At 49.1% G+C, this 22506-nt stretch overlaps 1 protein-coding gene across 3 annotated transcripts in view; it reads right to left on the reverse strand.

The window, feature by feature from the left end:
• The window catches only part of ARHGEF26 (Rho guanine nucleotide exchange factor 26), a 130135-nt gene that overhangs the window by 103409 nt on the left and 4220 nt on the right, over positions 1–22506 (reverse strand). For all 3 annotated transcript variants that reach the window (XM_087430368.1, XM_087430367.1, XM_014796587.2), the window contains exons 3-5: positions 20821–20966; positions 6865–6921; positions 3100–3260 (exon numbers count right to left, since the gene is read on the reverse strand). In XM_087430368.1, the coding sequence (XP_087286494.1) occupies positions 3100–3260; positions 6865–6921; positions 20821–20966 (364 nt within the window). The remainder of the gene's footprint in view (positions 1–3099; positions 3261–6864; positions 6922–20820; positions 20967–22506) is intronic.

Consider the following 22506-nt stretch of genomic DNA (forward strand, 5'->3'; position numbering starts at 1 on the left):
CCGTCACCTCTGGCTGTACTGCTGCCATGGCCTCAAGTCTCTCACCACCTCACCTCCTCTCTGATGCAGACACCACACGGCCACTTCCCAGCCATCAGGCAGCCGCTGCTTCATCGCTCGACGTTCCCACACAGCCTCAGCACGCAGGGAAAACTCCTCCGCGGCACTCAGAGGCCTCACCATCTGCTCTCATCCTCATCGCTGGGGACGTTCCACAGGCCACCACTGGCCCCTGAGGACCAAGAGCCACTGGGCAGATGCCACCAGTTGAAATGCTCTAGAAACCAGGCATCCTACAGAACACAGGGTCCCGCAGGAGTGGACTGAAAGGAACAATTCTTTATAAAGAAGGAAAGGACTTCACAGGGACATGTCACTGATACACACACGCCCAGACAGAATGATCTTGTTCCTGCCTGTCTGTTTCCGCATGACGCCATCTCACACAGAAGGCTTCCCGGTGTGGTTTACGGGAGAGTGAAGAACCTGAGCCACCACGACTGGGATGGACCATCACATTAAGCTGAATGTCGAGCATCCTGACCTCAGCTGACAGTAAACACCCAGCTCCCACAGCTACAGTTTCATCAGGTGACAGTCTAACAGGGACGACAGTCTCGATCACGCCACACTTAACAAGGCCACGCGTCGTCAGTAAGAACTAATTCAGACACCCATCATGTGCTTTACTCGAGATTTTACACTACAACTTTTCTTAGGACTGGAAACTCTGTCCCGGGTAGCAGGCTAGGAGGCTGTCCCTGGAGAGTTGCTGGACAGTCAACAACAGGCGTTACAGAATGAAGTGGGCTTTGCAAACCTTCTCAGCACTTTGAATTTTAAAAAGCTGTCTCTGAAATGCGTGTTTCAAACTAAATCAAATAAAGTTTTGTAATGTGAGTTACTATGATGCAGACACAGGATTATCATGCGGAAGCTGACCATTCTTAGCTGAAACATAACAGAGATCAGATACCACACAGGCAGCTATCCAAATTAAAACACTGCATTTCAAGGAAAAACAAAACAAAAACGTAAAGGATAACAATATTTCGGTCTTTATCTTTTAATGGAGGCTGAGAAGTTTCTGAGTTTTGTTTTAAAAATGAAAAACAGACAAAAATGTCCAGAATAGCCTTTTACTATAAGCTACAATAGAAATGAAAACTTTTTAATAAAATCATGAAAGATTTACATTCTATAAATAATTGAAATTAAAATAATGAAATTTTAATCTATAACAAATGTAATGACTGATTTCAGGATTAACCAATTATGGATATTTTTATCCCCACTTTATAGACAAGAAACAGACCAGAGAGGTTTAGCAACCTGCTCAAGGTTATCCAACTACCGAGGAGAAGAGGCGGGAGTCCTGGCTCCTTCTGAACCACGCAGATGTGCAAGCAGTGCTGACGAGGCCCAAGACTCGAAGGACTGGGAGCATCTCTGGTCGAGAACTGCTGTTTCTCAACAGTCAGAGTTTACAAAAAGCTATCTCTGGAGTCATTCATACCCTGTGGGAAGCTGACTGACGGCCACATGATTCACAGCGTGATTCCACAGAGGAATAAAAACATATCACTGTGGTTTTCAGAAAACATATTCCAGTAATTAAAACCATGACGTACATCTTACAGTTATCAAAACACCAGTAATTCTTCATAGCCACACATCTAACGTGGAGCTTTGTTCTCATAGTTCAACCAACGTACAAGTTACAATGAACGTCTCTCATTTTGAAATCTGAATACCTTTCGAACACAGACGTCTAGACCATCTACAGCTCTTGTTCTGCCCTTTTCGCTGAAGGGGGAAAGAGATTTTCATTTGTCTTCACCAAAACTGGCAAGACTGGTTCCAAAAGCACTGACGGACTAAACCCCAGCAGCACCCAGCTTCTGAAAGGATTCCAAGCTGCTGTGCCCGTCCACACCCGCACCACAGGTCCACTGTCCCCGCGGGCCCAGTGGGTCCTCGCACACGAGCTTCTAAGAATCCACATCAGTAACAAGATTGCCAGGACCTTCTCTTGTGGGAGATCTGGCTCCTGAGGCTCTGCCACCGTCATGAACTATTTGGGGATCCCAGTGATCTGACCACAAACCCCATCTCTCTGAAGCGGCCCCACTCACACGCTAACCTGTTCAGCACAGATGTTCCATCTTGGATACAGTGAGGGAGCCAGCAGACAGGAAAGTGGAATCATCGCTGTCTACCCAGCTGTGCCCTGAGGTGACAGGTGAGCAACGTCCAGATTCACAAGGAACACTCACCCAGGGACAGACCCAGTTTCTGTGGGCCCTAAAGCCATACAATTTGTAGGCCCTCTAAGAAAAAATTCGGCATGAAAGCAAATATGTAAAAGGTGCCCTTGCAAGCGAGGAGCCTTGAAGCTTAACCTTCACTAGCTGTCAGTAAACCCACCTCTGACCCAATCTCATAAAATGGCCAACATTCAATCCATTTTGACCTAATGGCAACTCTGGATGGCTCTGTTCAGTCCCCTGCTGGCACCGGGCTCCAGCGCAGACTGTGCTGGTCACTCGGAGGATCTAAGAGGCACCACGGTGCACAGACCGAGCTTCTTGCTCTCGTGAAAAACAGTAACAATGAAGACTCTTCTAACAGTGCTTACGGAATGTTAAATAGGGAAAACTATAGAAATCATTACAGTCACTATGACTGTATTTTTAAAATAATGTTTACATATATGAACAAAGAAAAGAATAGGAAAATATAAACAAAGATAATTTTTGTATTTGAATGGTATGATTGTGAGTTACTTTTTTCCCCTCCCAACTAAATGTTCTCGTATTATTGGCATAATTCATAAAGGGAGAGAGTGAGAAGCGGGGAGAGAAGGCAGGAAGAGACCTTGGGGTTAACTGTCTGCCGTGACAACTAATCATACACTCAGCATCTCTCTACATGTCAACACCCCAAACCACATCTTCACCTTTACTTCAAGGAATAAGATAAAAACCAAAGGAATGAAGGAGAGACTTCACGCCTCCAAACTCCTTCCTTCTGAGAAAGTGCAGACGATCGTGAGGAAGCAACTTCCTGGCACGGCCAAAGGCAGCGGAAGGGACTCACTTTCTGCTGGCCTCACAGACGTCCGTGATGTTGGAGAAGAGATGGTGACTCTCTGTCTTGGTCATCGTGTCACTCAGTTCCTTAGAATTCTTAAACATTCGTATCAAGATCTCTAAGCTGAGTAGATACGAATGTTCAGAGGATATGACTTCAAAGATAGCCTGGTAAGAAGAAAAAGAAAAGTATTGTTAATTCTCTCAATTGAAGAGCTAAATATAGCTCTCATAATTCTGCTATAAGAATGACATAATATCTTGAAAAGTACAAAAAGATAAACGTTTAAATACTGCATCACCAAACTACTGTCTTTACATAAGGCACATATACTCAAATCTCGAGAAACAGAGTCACTGCCCATAGTGTAAATATGAAAAAATGAAAGCAATGTGGATGGCTTGAAACTGCATCCTGAGGTCACGCTTTGCAGAGGGGTGGAATCTATGGAAGGAAGCTAGGGCATGTCATAACATCTCAGTGTGACACTAATTAACCTTTGGGGGCATCGCCTCCAGCCCTGCTTTCGAAGCACGCCGCTCTGGGACAGGAAGGGTTTATGGACGTCACTGAGATTCAGAGAAAATTTCTCACAAACACATTCCTTCGCTGCCCTCTCCTGTGGGCCCTTTCTCTCCCTGTTTTAATCCGACTAATCTGCAGTCAATAACAGCAAATACTCTGCTGTATTCAGAGAGCATGACTGCACCTACCCTCAAAAGGCTCTTATCAGCCACAGGAATTCTTTTATATAAACTCATACAATTGAAAGGAATTCTGTCCACGGCCACCCTCTCTGCCCTCGTCAGTGTCTCAAGAAGGAGCGAAACACCCTCTGCGGAAACTCTTGGTGCCAGGCACTCGGTGGTTTACCTGATGAGCGCTCACTGATGATGACAAGCCCACCCACACGTGTGGGCAGGCACCAACGCCCTGTGTGCGGAATTCACCTAGCTCCTGAACAAAATCAGCCTCAGATCCTGCAAGGGCAATGCGGGAGAGAAAATTCCTCCTCAGGGAGGGGTGGTGACATCCCTGCAGGCTGGAGACTCACTCCTTCCTGGGGCCACCAGCACCTTAGCCTCCAGGGCTCCTCCCCTCAAGCCCTCAGCCCCGAGGCACAGGATATGCTTCCCAGAAGTCCCCGAGCTCTGGCTGAGGCGGGGGGAGTGGGCACAGGCAAGGAGACACCCAGCTTCGGGTAGGTAGGCCACATTTTGTAATCAAGTTCATGCTGCTAGTCTCAATGTTCCCTTTTTGGCACCCATGAGGTCTTAGAGAGCTCTGACTCAAACGTGCTGGTCTTGGGCCGCTGTGCTCCAGGGGCTAAAGCGATGTAACCATCTAATGAGTAAAGAGTAAGAACATCCAGACTCTCACTCACCTGTGTCTTGTGTAATTCTATTCAACCAGTACACGTATCCCCAGGAATGTAATGCAAACTAAAGAGAATCCTCCCTGACCAGAAACAACGGGTTTCAGGTTGTTGATGGATATGGTGCCTTGCAATGGCTGAAAATGTTTCCAAAAGCAAAGGCTTTGTAATCAAACCCACAATACTAAGACTGCAACTAAAAAATATGATGGCCCATCAATAGATGAATGGATAAAGATGTGGTATATACACACAATGGAATACTGCTCAGCCATGAGAAAAGACAAAATTATGCCACTTGTGACAACATGGATGGACCTTGTGGATATGATGCTACGTGAAGTAAGTCAGGCAGAGAAAGACAAACACTGTATGACTTCACTCATACGTGGAAGATAAACACACAGATAAGAACAGATTAGTGGTTACCAGAGGGGAAGAGGGTGGGAGGAGAGTGAAAGGGGTAAAGGGGCACATGTGTACAGTAACGGGGAGAAACTAGACTATTGGTGGTGAACACGATGCAGTCTATACAGAAGTCGAAATATAATGATGTACACCTGAAATTTATATAATGCTATAAACCAACGTGACCTCAATAAAAAAAGATATGATGAACTATATAGATCACATGAAAAGATGAATAAGTGGTAGTTTAATAATAATAAGTTTAACGTAATAATTGTTAAAAAATCCTTCAACAGAGCCATCAATGACTTAAAAGCAGACCAGGTTAGAGGTGCTAAAACAGCCACAGAGGAACATAAATGAGCCCCAGTTAGATCTGCTGCTGTCACTACTTTTTATATCACAAATATGAATAAACATTTTCAAAATACAAGGGAACTAGAATAGGACAAATAGAAAAGGTTTAAAAGAGCAGATGTGTTTGAATGGGGTTGGGACCCTGGAGAAGCTCTGGCACTGTCCACAAGGAGAGAGAAACGTCATTTACGCCCCACTGCTAACAATACAGAAAAAACATACCACCCGCTGTCCATCATCTGGAGGACAGATTTCACAAGAACAAAAAGTGGTATTTATCGAATGGAATACAAATAGTGGTTTGAATGAATCATCTAGATTAACATGCATCAACATGGGTAAATCTCAAAAACAACACTGAATGCAAAAAGCAAGTAACCAACAAGTATGTTCGGAATCATGTCTCTTACCTACATTTTCACACACACACTCTCTTACCTACATTTTCACACACACATACATATATGTAATAAGTATCTGTGATGTGTGATTTAAAACCACAGATTGGACAGATATGTGTGAATTTATAATTATAGCTGCCTCTGGGGAGGAGAGGAAGGGAACGGGACTGAGAAGGAGAATGTAGGACTTCTACTTTATTCAAAGTCTTATTTTCTTTGCTTTAAAAAATATGAAGGGCTGGCCCAGTGGCATAGTGGTTAAGTTCGTGCACTCTGCTTTGGCGGCCCAGGGTTCGAGGATTCGGATCCCGGGCGCGGACCCATGCACCACTCATCAAGCCACGCTGTGGCAGCGTCCCACATATAAAGCAGAAGAAGATGGGCACAGATGTTAGCTCAGCAACAATCTTCCTCACCAAAAAAAAAAAAAAAGAAAAGAAAAAGAAAAAATTATAAATGTAATACATTTGTTAATTCTCAGTGATGGGTACACCAATGTGATATACTATTCTGTTTTTTAAACCTAAAAAAAAATGGCACTATAACGTGCCTGTGTCTTTTTGCATTATTCCAGGCTAGTGAAATAAGACGAGGACACCTTGTGTCCTTTGTGGAATCAACGTATATGCATGTATGTGTATAAACTTACATATATCCACTAATGTAGTTAACACAGGAGGGAAGCACTTTGAGAACTTCACAACACTATTTCAATGAGCAATTTTCTTAAACTGAATTTATTTAAACCTCAAGTTGTGAAGCCCTATTATCATCTGTTTCATTTTTTATTCAGTAAACTTTTATTTTGGTATAATTAGCCTCACAGAAGTCTTGCATAAAGGGTTCAGAGTCCCTATTTACTTCTCCTAGCTTTCCCCAACCAGGGTACACTACATTTTGTCTGAAGACAAATGTACACACTTTATTCATATTTCACCAGTTTTTCCACCAATATCCTTTACCACTTCCAGGATCTAATGTCTGTTTCATTTTTCAACATATTTCTTCCAGTTTAAATACCTGCACCAGGCACTTTGTTGTTTAAGTTAAAACGACGCTGGGATATTTTAAAATGTTCTTTTCTGGGGGCATATGTGTCACCTTACTTGGCAGTGATCACACACTTCTTTTGCAAAGAGGACAGATGAATACGTTTTCAGAGGACACGCTGAGCGAATGCAGGCGGCGGGTTTTCACACACACCCCAGGGCTCCTCTCAGGGACACGTACCTCCTGTCTCCTTCTCTCCTCCTGGCTAACTGTCTGAGATAATCCGTTTCTCCTCACCTAGGGGAAAAAGCAAAACAAAGTGGAGCTCATTTACTTTAACAATTTCTTTATTATGTAAGACATAACTCTTATGCCCTTCAAAAGTGAATTAAGAGAAATTATGCAAAATGTTGAATTCAGCACATATGAATTTTGGGGTCTCACATCCCTCAAATACTATTTAATCACACTAATAAATTAGCACAGAGCAACAATAAAGAACTGAAAAGTGGCTCGAACACTATCCCATCAGGTTAAGTTAGTCTGTTCTAGTCTTAGCTCTGGATATTCCTAACACACTTACCAACTCAATCTCCTAAATCGTGAGTGAAGAAACCCAACAGTCAAGAAATGAAGCCACCGCTCCAAGCGCTTGCTGCCCAGGATCGCACATTGAAAGAGTCATTCCAACACCCTGTTCAGCAAGACTCCATGGAATACAAGGCTCTTCATGAAAACCCAGGCAAACAAAACAAAGTCCCCTCTTTGCCCCAATTTCAGCATGTTTAATTTCGACAGCTGCAGACGTTCACCCGGTCTTCTCTGGAGAAGCAACAGTCCCCACGGGAACCGAGAGCATCCTCCGTCGGTACTCGGGGTGACGCAGGCACCGTGAGCTGAGTCTCGGGGTGCCCGCCTCAACCACCACACACTGTCACCTGATCGCTGCAGTTCCCGCCATAACCCAGGTTCTAACCCGAGAGTGGAGGCAGAGTGTGAACGCCACGAAGGGACCCGGCGTCTCCTCGGGTGCCCCGGCACTGAGTCTGGCACAGGAGAGACAGCCACGTTTCTCAGTCAAAGAGTAAATCAGCACAGGTAAGGGGAACGTGAAGCACCGACCGATCACCCTGCTCCCACAGCAGAGCAGCGGGAACGGGCCTTCTCCCCGTGACAGACTCGAACACACAAACATAACACGTGCCGTCTAACGTGTCCCCCGTCACATCTCCCAAAAAACATTTGAAAACCATGTCCCCAGACCCATTTTTAAGTTGACATCTCAAATTTTTCATCCTAAGTTTAAAGAATTTTAAAGATGTATTTTCCTGCTACACTCTTTTAAAAGCATCCAATGGAATGTAAAAACCACAATGATTTGATATCCACCATCATCCATTTAAAAATAAATATTTTCCTTAACAGTTGGAGTTTTTACATCATTCTTCTTTATCCTGTAAATCTCATTTCTATGTCAATTTCCCCTTAAAATTTCCTAATATAATTCTAAGTGTTAGGGTATCTTATTACTAACACTACCAGCCTTTGACACAAAAATACATTTTTTTTTTTTGTGAGGAAGATCAGCCCTGAGCTAACACCCACGCTAATCCTCCTCTTTTTGCTGAGGAAGACCGGCTCTGAGCTAACTTCTATTGCCAATCCTCCTCCTTTTTTTCCCCAAAGCCCCAGTAGATAGTTGTATGTCATAGTTACACATCATTCTAGTTGCTGTATGTGGGACGCGGTTTCAGCATGGCCAGAGAAGCAGTGCGTGGGTGCGCACCCGGGATCTGAACCCCGGCCGCCAGTGGCGGAACTCGCGCACTTAACCGCTAAGCCATCGGGCCGGCCCCAAAAATACGTTTTTAATTTCCTAAAATTTCCTGTGACCACGAGCTTTAAGTATAAAAGAGACTCTCGCAGATTGTGTGACCACTACAAATATCATTAATAACCTATGATCAAAAGAGCACAATTACTTCCAACTTGAACGCATTAAGCCCTAAAAGTAAAATATCACTGAGAATGCAACTCTTAGTGACATGGGGTGTTTATGGCAGTTTAATTAAAGGAGGCTTCACTGAAGCCAGCATTTCAAGTCGACCCCTCTGTCCCGGGCCCCAGTGGTTTGACACCACGGGACAAGGCACCACGTAGGATTTGAGCTGGGTGAGCGAGAGGTCGTCCTTCAGTACAACGGCAAAGGCCAACGCTGGAAGGGAGGCTGGAAGACAGACCTGGAGTAACACATAACTGCAGATGCAGCTCCAGAAAGGAGCTCACCTGGGAGCTGAGGACCCGGAACAGACCACCTACAGCCTTTCCCGCTCACCTCGCATGGCCTGCACGAACGCCAGGGGGTGATGCACACCCCAGCGAGAAGACTAGACTGCGCCGGCGTGGAAATGCAGACAGTTACACGTTACGGTCTTTAGTGTGGTTTTTGGAAAAAGTGAGAAAGCAGTACAGTAGAGCAGAAAGAGTCCTAAATCAGCAATCACTACTCAACATTTATTGTGTGCCAGGAAACGTGCTCAGCATTCTACACCCCTTTCCCACGGAACCCTCGTAAACTCTAGAAAGTCGACACTATTCTTACCCCACTTCACAGATGAGGACGACACCGAGGCTCAGGATCTAAGACCACACAGCTAACAGCAGCGAGGCCAAGATCTGCCTCCACACCTGCCCAGCGCCAGGGATCACACTCTTCACCAGGGCCAGGGACCCTTCTACACGGGTCAGGGACCCCTGCTCTCAGGAGAGGCACGCCATTTCCAGGGTCGGGCGGTCTTCACTACGACCCCTCCACTGCTGGGTCTGTACCACGTCCCCATGTGCCTTTTTTCATCCACCACTTTGTGGAATGTTCACAGCCTTACCCACCACCCTGACCCCGGGTCAGCCCGTCAGCAAGAATTCACAGCTAAAAAGGCTTCTTCATCTGTCTTCCTAAGGGAGGAGCCTGGCCAGAAGAAGGAATCTGTTCAGAGCTGCTCCCGTCTGGTTAACCCCGAGCCAGAGCTCACAGGATTTCCTGCCTGACACAAAGTCCTGGCAGATGGATATGCAGGCGCTGTGCCCACAGTCTCCGCAGGTGAGGTCACCAGCAAGAATTTCCACGCCACCACTATCTCCATCCAAACTACTAATGAGTTCAGACTGGGAAATCTTAAGGGGAAGAGGATGAAACGTGGGCGTAGAGACCTGCGCCAGCTGGTTTACTGAGGGATCAGAAGTACTTCATCCCATCTCAAAGAAAAGATCCCAGCTAAAGCAGTTGCTCTTTTGAGGGGAAGAGATTGTAGTTCTGAAAAAGTCATGTACAGAGTCACATCTTTACTAATAATGATGCAAAAAATGATAAAATATTCCTTTAGCCAAAAAGGCCTCAGTAAGAAACCAGCAGCCTGTACAAAGCTACTGACAGAAAAAAGAGGTTCCAGGAAGCATTCTTGGATCATAATGAAGAAAACCAAGTGCAGCACATTCGGGCAGCCGGCAGGCTAGCTCCGGAGAATCAGGACAAACCAGCTCCTCCTCCAGCGGCCAGACCTCCACGCCAGGGCCTGTCCTGTCCCAGCCCCTCACACCCTGAGGGTGGGCTGGGCACGCTCTTCCTCCAGAGCCAAGAGGACTCACTCTGTCCCTGAGACCTCTGTCCACATTCAGCCCTCAGCTAAGCAGCACCTGAGAGCAGGTGCTGCAGGCAGAAGGTCCTGTGCAGGTGACTCAGAGACTGAGGAGCTGGGAAGAGGAAACCAGGGAAAGGGAGAGAGGGTGGTGCACACAGAGGGCCCCACGGAGACAGGGAGATGGCGGAGCAAACAGGGCAGGATGAGGAGACTGGAGGAAAATAGGAAGCAGAAGGAACAGGAAGGAGCAGGGGGAGGGAGGAGGAGAAGGAAGGAAGGAGAAGGACTGTGGGCCAGTGTTTACCAGTAAATACCTCCGGGATTTTCAAATTCAAAAACAGTGACCACCAGTCAACATACGTAAAACCACTGGAAGACCCAGGCTTTTATTTGCATGAAAGAAATATGTGTATAAAGCATAGGTTTATACCTACAGTTTTAGAATTTATGTGCTTTTTGCAGTTTGCACATTTTTGCTACGAGAATCTAAAGTGCTATCAAGGCTACCACGTCTTCCGTGCTCCCCTGGTTTCCATGTACGGAAAGAAAAAACACCATTCCAGCTTCTCAAACCGATTCCTATCTTGCTATCTAAAATGAAATAAATGGAATTTGGACAGGCTCCTCTTTTATTTTTAGAATCCATACTTCGTATCGGCCGCTCCAGCTGAGCACAAATGGGAATGCAGCCCGCCAGAGCACACTCCTTTAACGGTCTCACCCAGCCTCGCTGGGACCTCCTCATTCCGCACTGGGTTAAGTGTTTTATGTAACCATATCATCAAAAGTAGAAATGCCAAAGCAGTGTAATGAAACACTAAGAACTGCACTGTTTAGGGTTCTTCATTTTGTATGATCTAACCACTTCAGAACACTGTTCCAATCTTGCCAAGGCAGACTTCAGACTCTGAGGAGAAAGTATGAAAGCATGTCAGTATCTTCAACATCTCAAGTGGACAGAAATTAATTCAAATAAAACAACAGAACTGTAGTCTTGGGCTACAGTTTTGACAAAACTTAAAAAATATGAACATACATATGTGGCTTGTCAAGACAATGAAGGCAGAGAACTCACTAATGTGATAATAGTTTTAAATTTATAATTACAATTACAAATTTATATATAATTATGTAATATATTATTTTATATGTTTATGGCTGTAATCAGTATTGAAATTCTTCATCCATGATCTTTGTACCCACATATTTTCCATGTCCAAATGAGACAGAAATTAACAACTGGCTAAAACTAATCAAGAAAAACATAAGATATTTCATCTATGGATATGACATTGTCTAGTTAGACCCAAAATGTAGTTTTTGAAATTTATAAAACGGTAAACTCCCTAAAGTACAGACCAAAGTTAACTATTAGGTACTTCATCTAGACTTCACGCTGGCTTTCCTCTTGATTCCTTGCGAGTCTGACATTCTTAGATGACCGTCCCCGAGGGGACAGGCAGGGTCCATTCCTGCACTCACAGTTACGGGCATTTCACCTGCAGAGAACCCACAAACTTGTGCGATATCCCCCGGCCTGTAACTCCACTGACTGGATCATTTAGGAGTCGAGGTCTCTAAGCCCCAGTGGAGCCGATGTGGCATTTATACAGAGCTCACCGACGAGGTGGAGCAGCCCTACACCTGTGGAGAGAGCCAACACTGGTACCTCCAGGCTCTCTGCGCTCAGGTCTCCACTTTCTAGGGGCGAATGGAGACACAGTCTCAGGCCCTCCAAGACTTGATATAATTTGTAGATAAGATGTAGATAACATTCCTTCAAGTTCCCCCCAGCCAGGGAGACCAGAGGGGAAGGGCTCAGAAGACTGACCAACCAAACAGGCTCAGAAACATAGCCAGTGACAAGTCAGATCAGATCTTAGAATCCACGAGCACCGGGCTCCGAGAAGCAGTAACGCACATCGAACGGCCCCCTGAGCTGAGACCGTCACACGGGCCAGAGTCGACCACCGGCTGAAACCAGCCGGTTCTTCATGCCCCAGTGAGTCCCTATTCACAGCTCCTGTTGCCAAGGGCTCACGTGGGAAGGGAATGGATTGCAAAGTAAATTACGCCTCGGGACACAGTCACTCCCAGGTCCTTCTACAGACTGACAACCCGGGAAGCCCTGGAATTACAACTGAGCGGGAGATCTTTCACTGTAAACAACATTGGAACAGCCACTCTCTGAGAGCATGGCTGCAGTCCCTAAAATGAACACCCGCCAGGGTCCAGAAATAGTGTCCTCTGTCACCATGCCCGGGGGCTCCCAGCCCGCCCCGTCCCGGAGAAAGGCCTGCGAGGTCACCCCACCGAAGCTGAGAGCTGCCCCAGAACATCCTCTCAAAGGGCCAGAGGTCTGAGGAACCAAAGATCACACAAATGACGTCAGGATGGGGACTGTCATACGCTCAGAAGGGGTGGGCAAACAGAACACTATGTTTTCCTTTTTTTAAAAGGAGAGGTAGAAGACAATGGCCCATTCAATAAAATCATATGTTTAATTTAAAAACACATCAAGTAACATGCCAGGGGCCTCCTACTTCATTTGTTCCCAAAACCCATCTCCTCTCTGATCTGCTGTTGTTAAACTTAATTCTATAATCCCCACCAAAGTCTGTGGATCTCCAGAAACAGCCAGTACTCTTGGCTCCCAGAGGAAACCTCAGGCCTTCTCAACTCAACTATGGCAAACTCAGACACGGCAGGCCGGCCTCGAGCCTCTGCTCCTCCGTGGCCTGTGCACCCTCTACAGCAGAGCCAGGATTCCTGAATGACCCCAAATTATCCCAGTGCAGGCAAGAGGCTGAGGGAGCAAACCACAGACAGGTCACTGCATGTACAAGCATAGACTGCTGTGCTCTGTACGACTGAGGAGGTCAGCGTGGGTCCCTCCCTGCGGCCAGCCTCACCACCAGCTGCTCACAGCAGCCGACTCCTGGCTCAGGGGTCTGGCTGGGCCTCAGTGGTCTCTCAAACCACCACTGTATCAAACGCCCACCACGCCCAGAACCTGTACCGTCTAAACCTGGCAACAACCCTGCAGAGGGGCACTTGCCTATTTCACAAATAAAAAGTGGAACGGCAGAGAGGCTCAGTCCTTAGCCCTAACGAGGCAAATGGACTCAAGCCCAGGCCCTCCTGCCGCCCCCAAGGCTGAGGCTGGCCTGCCGCCACACTGCCTCCCAGCACCTCTGGATTTCCTCGTTGTTGTCCCCTAGACTAAGGACCCCGGAGACCCCAGAAACCGCCTGTCTCCTGGGATCCCCCGTGGCAGCAGAGGAGAAGTTCTGAACTAAAGGCAACAGACTATGCCCCAAACCGGGAGCAGGTGAGGGAGAAAGGGAAGATTCGGGAGCAGGTGATGGGGAAAGGGACGAGCCGAGCCGGGAGCAGGTGAGGGGGACGGGAGCAGGTGAGGGGGGAAGGGACGAGCCGGGAGCAGGTGAGGGGGAAAGGGATGCCGAGCAGGGAGCAGGTGAGGGGGAAAGGGACGAGCCGGGAGCAGGTGAGGGGGAAAGAGAAGATTCGGGAGCAGGTGAGGGGGGAAGGGACGAGCGAGGAACGGCGCCAAGGTCTGTGTCCTGGCAACTAGAAAGACTGAGTTGTTATTTGCTAAGAAAAAAAGGACACTGGGAGAAGCAGGTTTGGGTGGGAGAGAGGAGCAATCAGGAGGAAGCTTCTGGACAGGTTAATCTGAGATGCGGATGAGTATCAGAAAAGAAGCGGGATGTCCCTGTCTGAAAGGGTCCAGCCTGGAGACAGAACTTGAAGTCATCAGAGCTTGTGACGCATTTAAAGCCACAAGACGGGATGAGGTCGCCAGCTGAGGGCAGACAAGAGGAGGGGCCAGGGAGGGGGCCAGGGACCCCCGACATCTGGAGACGAGAGGAACGAGGAGGCGCCCACAAACTGGATCAAGGAGCCCCAGCTGCGTCGACTTTTCTACCCCCTCCCCCCCACCATCACCCCAAAGGGCCACGCATGTGCCACTTCCTCCGCCTGGGACTCCCCCGTTCTGCCTCACCCCCACCACCAACTCTGCCGACTCCTAACTGGATGCTCCTCGCTTCCTGTCCCACCTTCTCTCCACTGACGGCACCAGCCCAGACAGGGGCCCTGCGCCTGGGATCCGGGGGCAGCACAGACACGTCCTTCACGGCATTAACACAGCTGTCCTCCTGCCATTTATGGACGGGACCACTGCAAGTCTGTCCCGCCATGCAGGGCCTCCTAAGGACCTGACAGCCAGGCGGGGTCTGCTGGGCTCCCTCTCCAGGGCCCAGCACAGGCTGGTGTGCAGCAGCCCCCCACCAAGACTCGATGAACGAGGGAATCCCTCATCAATCTCTCCCAGATTCCCGCTCCAGGAAGTAATAAGACCCTCTTTGTCTGGGTCCCAGGTCTAGTTTCTGGTTGAAAGCCTCCTTTTGTAGTTATGCCAACCAAAATCCAACATCCCTGTGCTCACCTCCTCCCACTTTCCCGGAGCACCTGTCTCTTCTGCTCTCAGCCTCCTCTAGGGGCACGTTCACACACCCCCACATTTTCACATCTCATTGTTCTCTCAGGAGACTCAACAACATCAATGTCAGCATATCCCCCTCATTACTCAGCTCTGATGAGAGCAGTTCTTTCCTCAATGTAGGCATATTTTTCAGAAGGGGTCATAGAGTTTAAGTTCCAACATTGCTGTAAGGCAGAGACAGAAGACTTCTAAAGGTGATATGAACAACACGGACACTGTGCTCACTACATGGGGAGCTAGAGGAAGGCGCTCCCAGTATCTGGAGATGAAGTCAAGAAATAAAATGCCCTCAAACTGGAACGAAGAAACAAAAACTATAAACAAATATTTACGTGTATACTGTGTATATGTTTTTCTAAAGAGAAAAGAGAGTCCACGGCTCAACCCTTCATCACAGCCTCATTGTGTGTACAACCCCTCAAAGGAAAGACGGCAAAATGCATATGCATCCCACAGAATAATGCAGCAGCTGGAAAGAACACTGAAGGTCATCATGCACAGACACGAAATGACTCATAGGACATGTGGTTCAGAAAAAAGCAAACTGTAAAATCTGTGCAGTATATTATTCACACGGTATGTAAACGCACGTAATCTTTTTTTCTTAAATGTATATAAGTGGATTGTGAGCAGAGTGTTACCAAAGTGAGAGCAGCATCACCCACAGAGAAGGGGAAGAGACTAGGATTGCAGACATCATCAAAACAGACTTTAGGGGGCCAGCCCAGTGGCACAGCGGTCAAGTTCTTATGCTCTGCTTCAGTGGCCCAGGGTTCACTGGTTCAGATCCCAGGCACGGACCTACACACCGCTCATCAAGCCATGCTGAGGTGGTGTCCCACATGGAGCGACTAGAAGGATGTACAACTATGACATGCAACTATCTACTGGGGCTGTAGGGAGGAAAAAGGAAAAAAGGAGGACGATTGGCAACAGATGTTAGCTCAGGGCCAATCTGCCTCAAAAAAAAAAAAAAGAGAGAGAGAACACCATAATCTGACTGCACTGAACCGGCAGAGCGCACGGGGCCCCGGCCCCGGCCCAGCCCTCTTGGCTGGAGGAGGGCCTCTGCCTGGGGTCTCAGGTCCAGCACACACACCTCCACTTCTGTTTGCAAAGACACAGCCTCCCGGCAGACCTGCCGCCCAGCTTCAGCGTGTGGAGACGGCGTCTGAGGCCCCGACTCACTGTTTACACCACGAGCACGAGAGTAAGCCCAACACGAGAAACGAGAATGGTGTTTCTGTGTTTTAAACACAAAAGGCAGATATGGCGAAAGACATTAACCACCATCTAAGGTAAAAAATAATCTTACGAGACTGCTGTGTTGCAAAACGTAAATGGAAAATTATATGACTGAAGAGATTATTTTAAGCAGCAAGTCACTGAATAACAACTGAAAATTAATTCAGACGTGTGAAAATTCAAGGAAAAAGAAGGAAATTTCTATGACCGCTAAATGCATTAAGCGTTCCTGCAAACAGAACAATATTCAGGTTTATTACATCTGTTAAGCTCTGATTTTTAGCAGAAAATAGTACATCTTTCACATAAACACGTGGTAAAGCCTAAAAGGAGGAGTCCCGTCAGATGGAACTGCTAAGACTCCAAAGCGTCTGTTATATTTTTGACTGAGTGAAATTATACCTGTAATAAAATGGCCATTTTTCAAGTCGTCCTTTCTCACTTGGCAGTTCCAGAAAGTCGTCCAGGGGCCAACCACGTGCCTGAAAGCCGAGCCAGGACTCCAGGACAGCGGCCCTACTCGAGAGCTCCCCTTGTACCACCCGCCACACGGAGCACAGCTGAAGAAACACTCGGCTGAAAATATAAAACCAGCTTCTGATAAAGAGTTTGAAATTCCTGAGCAAAGTGAAGAAATACCCAGATGAGGATGACTGACCAAGCCACAAGTCAGGAGCACGGGGTGGCCCAGGACGACCGGACTGGGGGTGGATCCCAGCACAAGGTCGCCGCACGCTCGCTCTGCCTCCGCAGCCTGGACCCTCCCACAGGAACCTGGGCTGTCAAGGCGATAGAAGGACACAAACAAACCCCACAACAAACAAACGGGGTCGGGGCCCGGCTGCGAGGGTGGCTTAATGCTGTCACTGAATATAACAAAACAAACCCTGTTCCACAACAGCCATTGTTCAGTTCACGCCCCGCACGTGATGAGGGTCATGACGAAGAGCAGAGAGCCTCCAGTGGAGACCCATCTTCATCCCCGCGGCACTGTAACCACCTCCGGGATCCCACAGACGGGGACCTTGGGGACACCTGGAGTGCACCGGCCTGCGGGCGCGGCTGCCTGCACAGCCGGCGCCAACTGCCCAACCAGTCGCTGCTCCATCCCAGACTGGTAACACCATCAACATTCTTCGTCAAACCCACACGCTTTCCCAGGGGTCTGGAGACTGCAGCTCAGCCCTCAGGCTGCGGCTCTGGGTGAGGCGCCAGGGTTCACCCGTGTGCCGCGGGGTCCTGTCTGGGCACAGATCTCTGGAGGTCAAAGATGACTTTCCCAGGTCAAAACCTCAAATCTCGTCCACTTACGACCAGCCAAAACCTGGGAACCGCGGCCTGAAGCGCAGCACAGTGCTGTTCCCTGGAACGAAGAAATCCTGTATTTCCAGCTGAGAGTCGATCGACTGACTGCGACAACCCAGTGAAGGAAGAGCAAGCTGTCACCACCCTATGACATCAAGGACCCCAGGGTGTCCTGGCCACCAGAGGACACGCCACCTCTGCATGGAGCACCTGTCGGCAGGGCCACCACGGCCAACACGGTCCCCCCAACTCACTGGACCCTCCTAGAGGAGCCTGGGCAGCTGAGACCACCACGACCCTATGCGGGCCCACTCAAGGCCTCCACCCAGCTCTAATCCCTCCCCCTTACTCCGGCATGACCACACCTCAGTCAGCCAGCACCGTAAATGGAGAACCGCTGTCACTGTGTGTTGTCTGGTGACAGCAGAGGAGCCATATCGCAGACACACGGGGACAAGTGACACCACAAACTGGGGGCTGAAGACCCCACGGAACCCCTCTGCAAACGGCTGCACCTCCAGAGTCTCTGCACACTGAATGCTGCTCACAGCCCACCAGCAAGGAACGTTCATCGTCCCAGGAGGCAGTCAGGTGTTTGCAACAAAGAGAAGAGATTTTTAGAAAGTGAGACAATGAACGACCGCTAATACACACGTGAGATCACATGCCCCCCGCCGTGTGGAGTCAAGGTGGACGCCATATCGAGACCCAACCCTCCGCCAGAACATCCCTGTCCTGCTCTCCTCCTGGGATCCAGGCCTTCCTCAAAGAATCACTTCCTTACAGTGATTTGTGCAGGATTCGACAGGGGCCACCAGCTAAATCGGAATATTAAAAGCTAAGCACGGGGAGACGACGTAAAAAAATACGAAAAGCAGAAGTTTTCCGAGACCTGCCCTGAACCCTGCAGTCCCTACAACGAGGGATCAGGGCACGAGGGCGGACGGAGAAATGGGGTGCTGAGCCCGTATGCAAAACGTCCTGACACTGTTCCCAGTTCCGGAGGCCTCCTCTTCAGGGTGCTAACTGCAAGCTGGACATGTTAACTGCTGGGCTTCCGAAAAAGTAAAGGCCGCTCTCTGCTGTTAAAATATCTACTACCTCAAAAGCCAGAGCTGCTTGCATGTTTTTGGTGGATATAAAACCCACACGGGAAGGAGAGAAGAGAGCTTCAGGACAGTGGCTGCCTCTGTGGAGGCAGAAAGGGGAAAGGACCCCAGAGGCGGGAGGCTTCCTGGATCTGTCCAAAAAACAGAGGCTCGAAGTGCACATGCTAAAACGTTAGCATTTGTTCAGTCTGGGCGCCGGGGACCTGGAAATCTACAACACATATTTTTTAATTTTTATGCATGTTTGAAATATTTCATAACAAAAAATTAAGGTAAACTGTTTTAAATGTGACAAGAGACAAAAAGCCACAAAGAAAATGCAGGCTGGTACCTGAGCAACGCGAAGTGGCAAAGTCCAGTCACGCGGCTCTGATGACGCAGACCCGCCAGGCAGCAGAGTCAACACACACAGCCTCCGGGAACGTGAGGATCCAAGATAACTCCCCCGGGGACCCGCCCTACGGCTGTACCTGCACCCCAGGCAGCCTTCCGGTTCCCATCTCGCTAACAAAGGCACCTCGGTCCTCCGATCCTTTGCCAGTAGGACGCGTGCCCACATCTGAAGCAGTACTGAGGATACGCAGTACTCTCTGAATCACACGTGTGCCTGTCAACCTAAACGAAAGCCTGCGTGAGCCGGCGTCAACACGGCAGCCTGATCTCAGCGCCAGAGCAGAGGTGGATCAGAGCTAAGCGACACGAGCACACGTTTCTGTCCAGAGAATGATGCAGGATGCAGGCCTGTGCTGACACACGCAGCGGCCGCCACAGAGAACTCGACAACCCACAGCTCTCCTCTGAGGATCCGCCACCCCACGGTCCACACCCCCCAGCGAGCAGCAGCCTTGAGGGCCGGCACAGCCTCTACGGGCCTTCTCACCAGCTTTTCCAGGTATCCACTCCAGTGTGCACGTATCATGAGGTCATCAGGCTTGGGTATAAGGCCACCAACACGCAGGCTCTGTGGACAGCTGTTCCCGCCCCGCCACACGCAAGAGTCATTAAAATATCAGAAGTTGACACTGTTAGCACAGGGGCCAAGTGTGGCCCACAGATATTGTGTGGGGCTCACACAACATTTCTTTAAAACTTGAATTAGAATAATACTTGCCAAAGTCTGGATTTCTGTATTCTCTTTTCTAAATTTTCGAAGGTCTGGCCACACCAGGCTGGTCCGACCTAAGAGGCAGCAGCTCAACTTACACCAGGCCCGATCACTACAGTCCCCCACTCCCGTGCCCACACTCACCAGCATCACTTCGCCACACCCCGGCCCTGCCTCTATTGGCATTTCAATCTGGCATAACATTAAGGATGCCACACCTTGGAGGCACTGGAAATGAACAGATTCTCCTCAGAACCAAATCAGGGGTGGGAGGGAGACAGGGATGAAGGGCTTAGTTTCTAGAACTCCGAATTCCAATACAGGGCAGGAGAGGAGGAGCCGGACCAGAAGTCACCCCATCACTAACACGCACACATCTCCATGGTCCCGGGTGTGAGCGCCAACATACACAGCTCCCTTCCTTAGGCTGGCGGATTCCTGACTCTGAACAACGCTCATTTCGGCTCAAGAGGGAATCGTTCCCCCTCCCTGGTTGCCGAAGGACTCCCAGAGGCGTGCTGGCTTGTTTCTCATGCAAGGCTCCACCGCCCCAGCCAACCGTGGGGGTTCCTTTGCACTTGGTGATGGATGCACCAGATGCCCACAGACACTGGGCCCACACTCCCATCAAGGAAACTAAGCACCACGCGGTGAACTCGGTGAAGTCAGGAGGAAGAGAAACGATGGCTAGAAACAAAAGATGTTCAACGAAGAGAGGAGAAATTACCCATCAACACAAAAATAAGTGTCAGACACCGGCACACAAAAGATGTACAGAGGGAGATGGAAGCAGGTGCCATTCATTAACCAACTTCAAAAAGATATACATGCGTCCACATCAAATGAGATTTCCATGGAAGAACTGTAATGAGCTCCCTATTATGCACAGACACATACACACACACACACCTATATGTATATAGAGCCATAATTATGATAAAGTTCAGAACACATTAAGTCACCACTACATACACATTATATGGAAAAAAAAAAAAAACAAAAGATACTGAGCAGAAAGAGTGTCCAGAGTCCAGAGTCCACTGGGCTCAGGCACTTCACTTTATCAGAAGCTAGTTCTCCTGATCAGAAGTGTCCCAGTCCACGCTCCCTCCAGTGCCTGCAGTTTCAGGAAACTCTTCACAACCTGAAAAGAAGAGTCTTTCTCCGGGTTCCAGGATCACTGGCAGAAACAACAAAACCACATCCAGGCGTACTGCCCACAGCGTGGCTTCTCGCCCCCTGGACACAGGCGCGGCTGGCACTCACCGCGGAGAGCTGGCTCCACGTGGACCTCAGCGGCTTGGGCTGAACCACGATCCTTGCATCCGACTTCTGCTCTCTGGGCTCCGACTCCTCGTCAGAGTCAATGTCAAGGGCCTTTTCTTTGTAGTTCTGATACAGGACGGCGTTTTCTGCAAGAAAAACAAACTCCACAGGTCACTCATTGCCCCCATCGTTACGCTACCTGTTCCAAACACCCACACGATACAACGTTTGCTCTCGTTCAACAAACAACAGAGACAAAGAGATTTTGTCACTGAAGAGGAATTACCCAAAACTGATTTCCTCACTCTCACAGCTCTGTCCTGAATTCCTCTGCAGGGGCAGGGAGGGGCCCTACGTGAACTGCCAACCAAAGCAGTTTCCGCGTCTCGTCCACCTCCCATGACAGACAGTCACGCCTGCGAAATCACTGTTTTTTGGGTTAAACTGAACTCGGTCAGTACTTTTCCTTCAAGGTCCATCACCATTCACTGACTCCTTAACACACTTACTGCACATCTACAGGGTGCCAAGGGCTGGGAGCAAAATGGAAAGCAAGACACTTCTCATGCCCTCAAGAGAAAAACAGCCCAAGTCACCCATTTGCTTATTCATTCAATGGATATTTAGAAAATGTCTACTAGATGCATGAACTGCCAGGCCTGGGAGGACCAGAGTGGACAGAAAAGATAAAAATCTCGGTCTCCACAGAGCAGACACCATAGCGAGGACAAAATGACAACAGATAAATGAGTAACTTCTATAGTCTGTTAGATGCCGGCAGGTGTCACGGAGAGAAACAGGGCAACAGCTACGAGGGCACGCAGATCTTAAATAGGGTGGGTCAGGAAGCCCTCACCAAGGGGACATTTAAGCAAGGACCTAAAAGAGGTGAGAGAGCAAGGCACCCGTGCAGCTGGGGAGAGCACATCCCATCAGAGGGACAGCAAGTACAAAGGCCCTGGGACAGGAGTCTGCTCAAGAGCAGTGAGGGGGTCTGAGCGGCTGGAATAGGATGGCGGGGGACAGCACAGGAGACAGGCTGGGGGTGAGCAGACGGCTGACCAGGCAGGCCTGGCCTCAGTGCCACTGAAGGGACTTTGGTTTTCACTCCAAGTGAGACGGCAAGTCGTGTAGAGCTGAGGACACAGGATCTGACACAAGCACACACCCACAAGCTGAGAGACTCATACGGAGGGCTCTGAGGACAGACCGCCTGTGGGGTGACCTGGTCTGGGGGTCAGAGAGGTGTTAATGGGAAGATCTGAGATCCGAAAGCTGAGACGCCACAGGGGAAAGCCCGTGCGAAGCCCTGAGGCGAGAGGAAGCGGTCCCCCAGAAGAACAAGGAGGTCGGCTGCTGGAGCCTGGGTGCCGGGTGGTCGGAGGGCGCACAGTGAGGTCAGGGAGATGAGCCGGACAGCCCCCATCACGCAGAGCTTTGCAGGCAAGGGTCAAGACCTGGATTCTACCCCAGGGACAAAAGGCCCGAGCGTCCTCCACAGTGTGAAGACTGCATTTCATCCCGCCCGCGATGGGGGCCCCTGCAGGGGACGATCTCACCAGATAGAGGGGCAGACGGCGACTACTTCGGGGACTAACTCGGGTGCCACCCGGGTGTCGATGCGCCGTCACGGAGACGGGCTACGTGACTCAGAGAGGACTTCGGAGTGACTGGATGCGGGGCCAC

This window comes from Ceratotherium simum, chromosome 5, assembly GCF_057802395.1.
Source record: "Ceratotherium simum simum isolate JZ-2026a chromosome 5, ASM5780239v1, whole genome shotgun sequence".
In the NCBI taxonomy this organism is placed as follows: domain Eukaryota; kingdom Metazoa; phylum Chordata; class Mammalia; order Perissodactyla; family Rhinocerotidae; genus Ceratotherium; species Ceratotherium simum.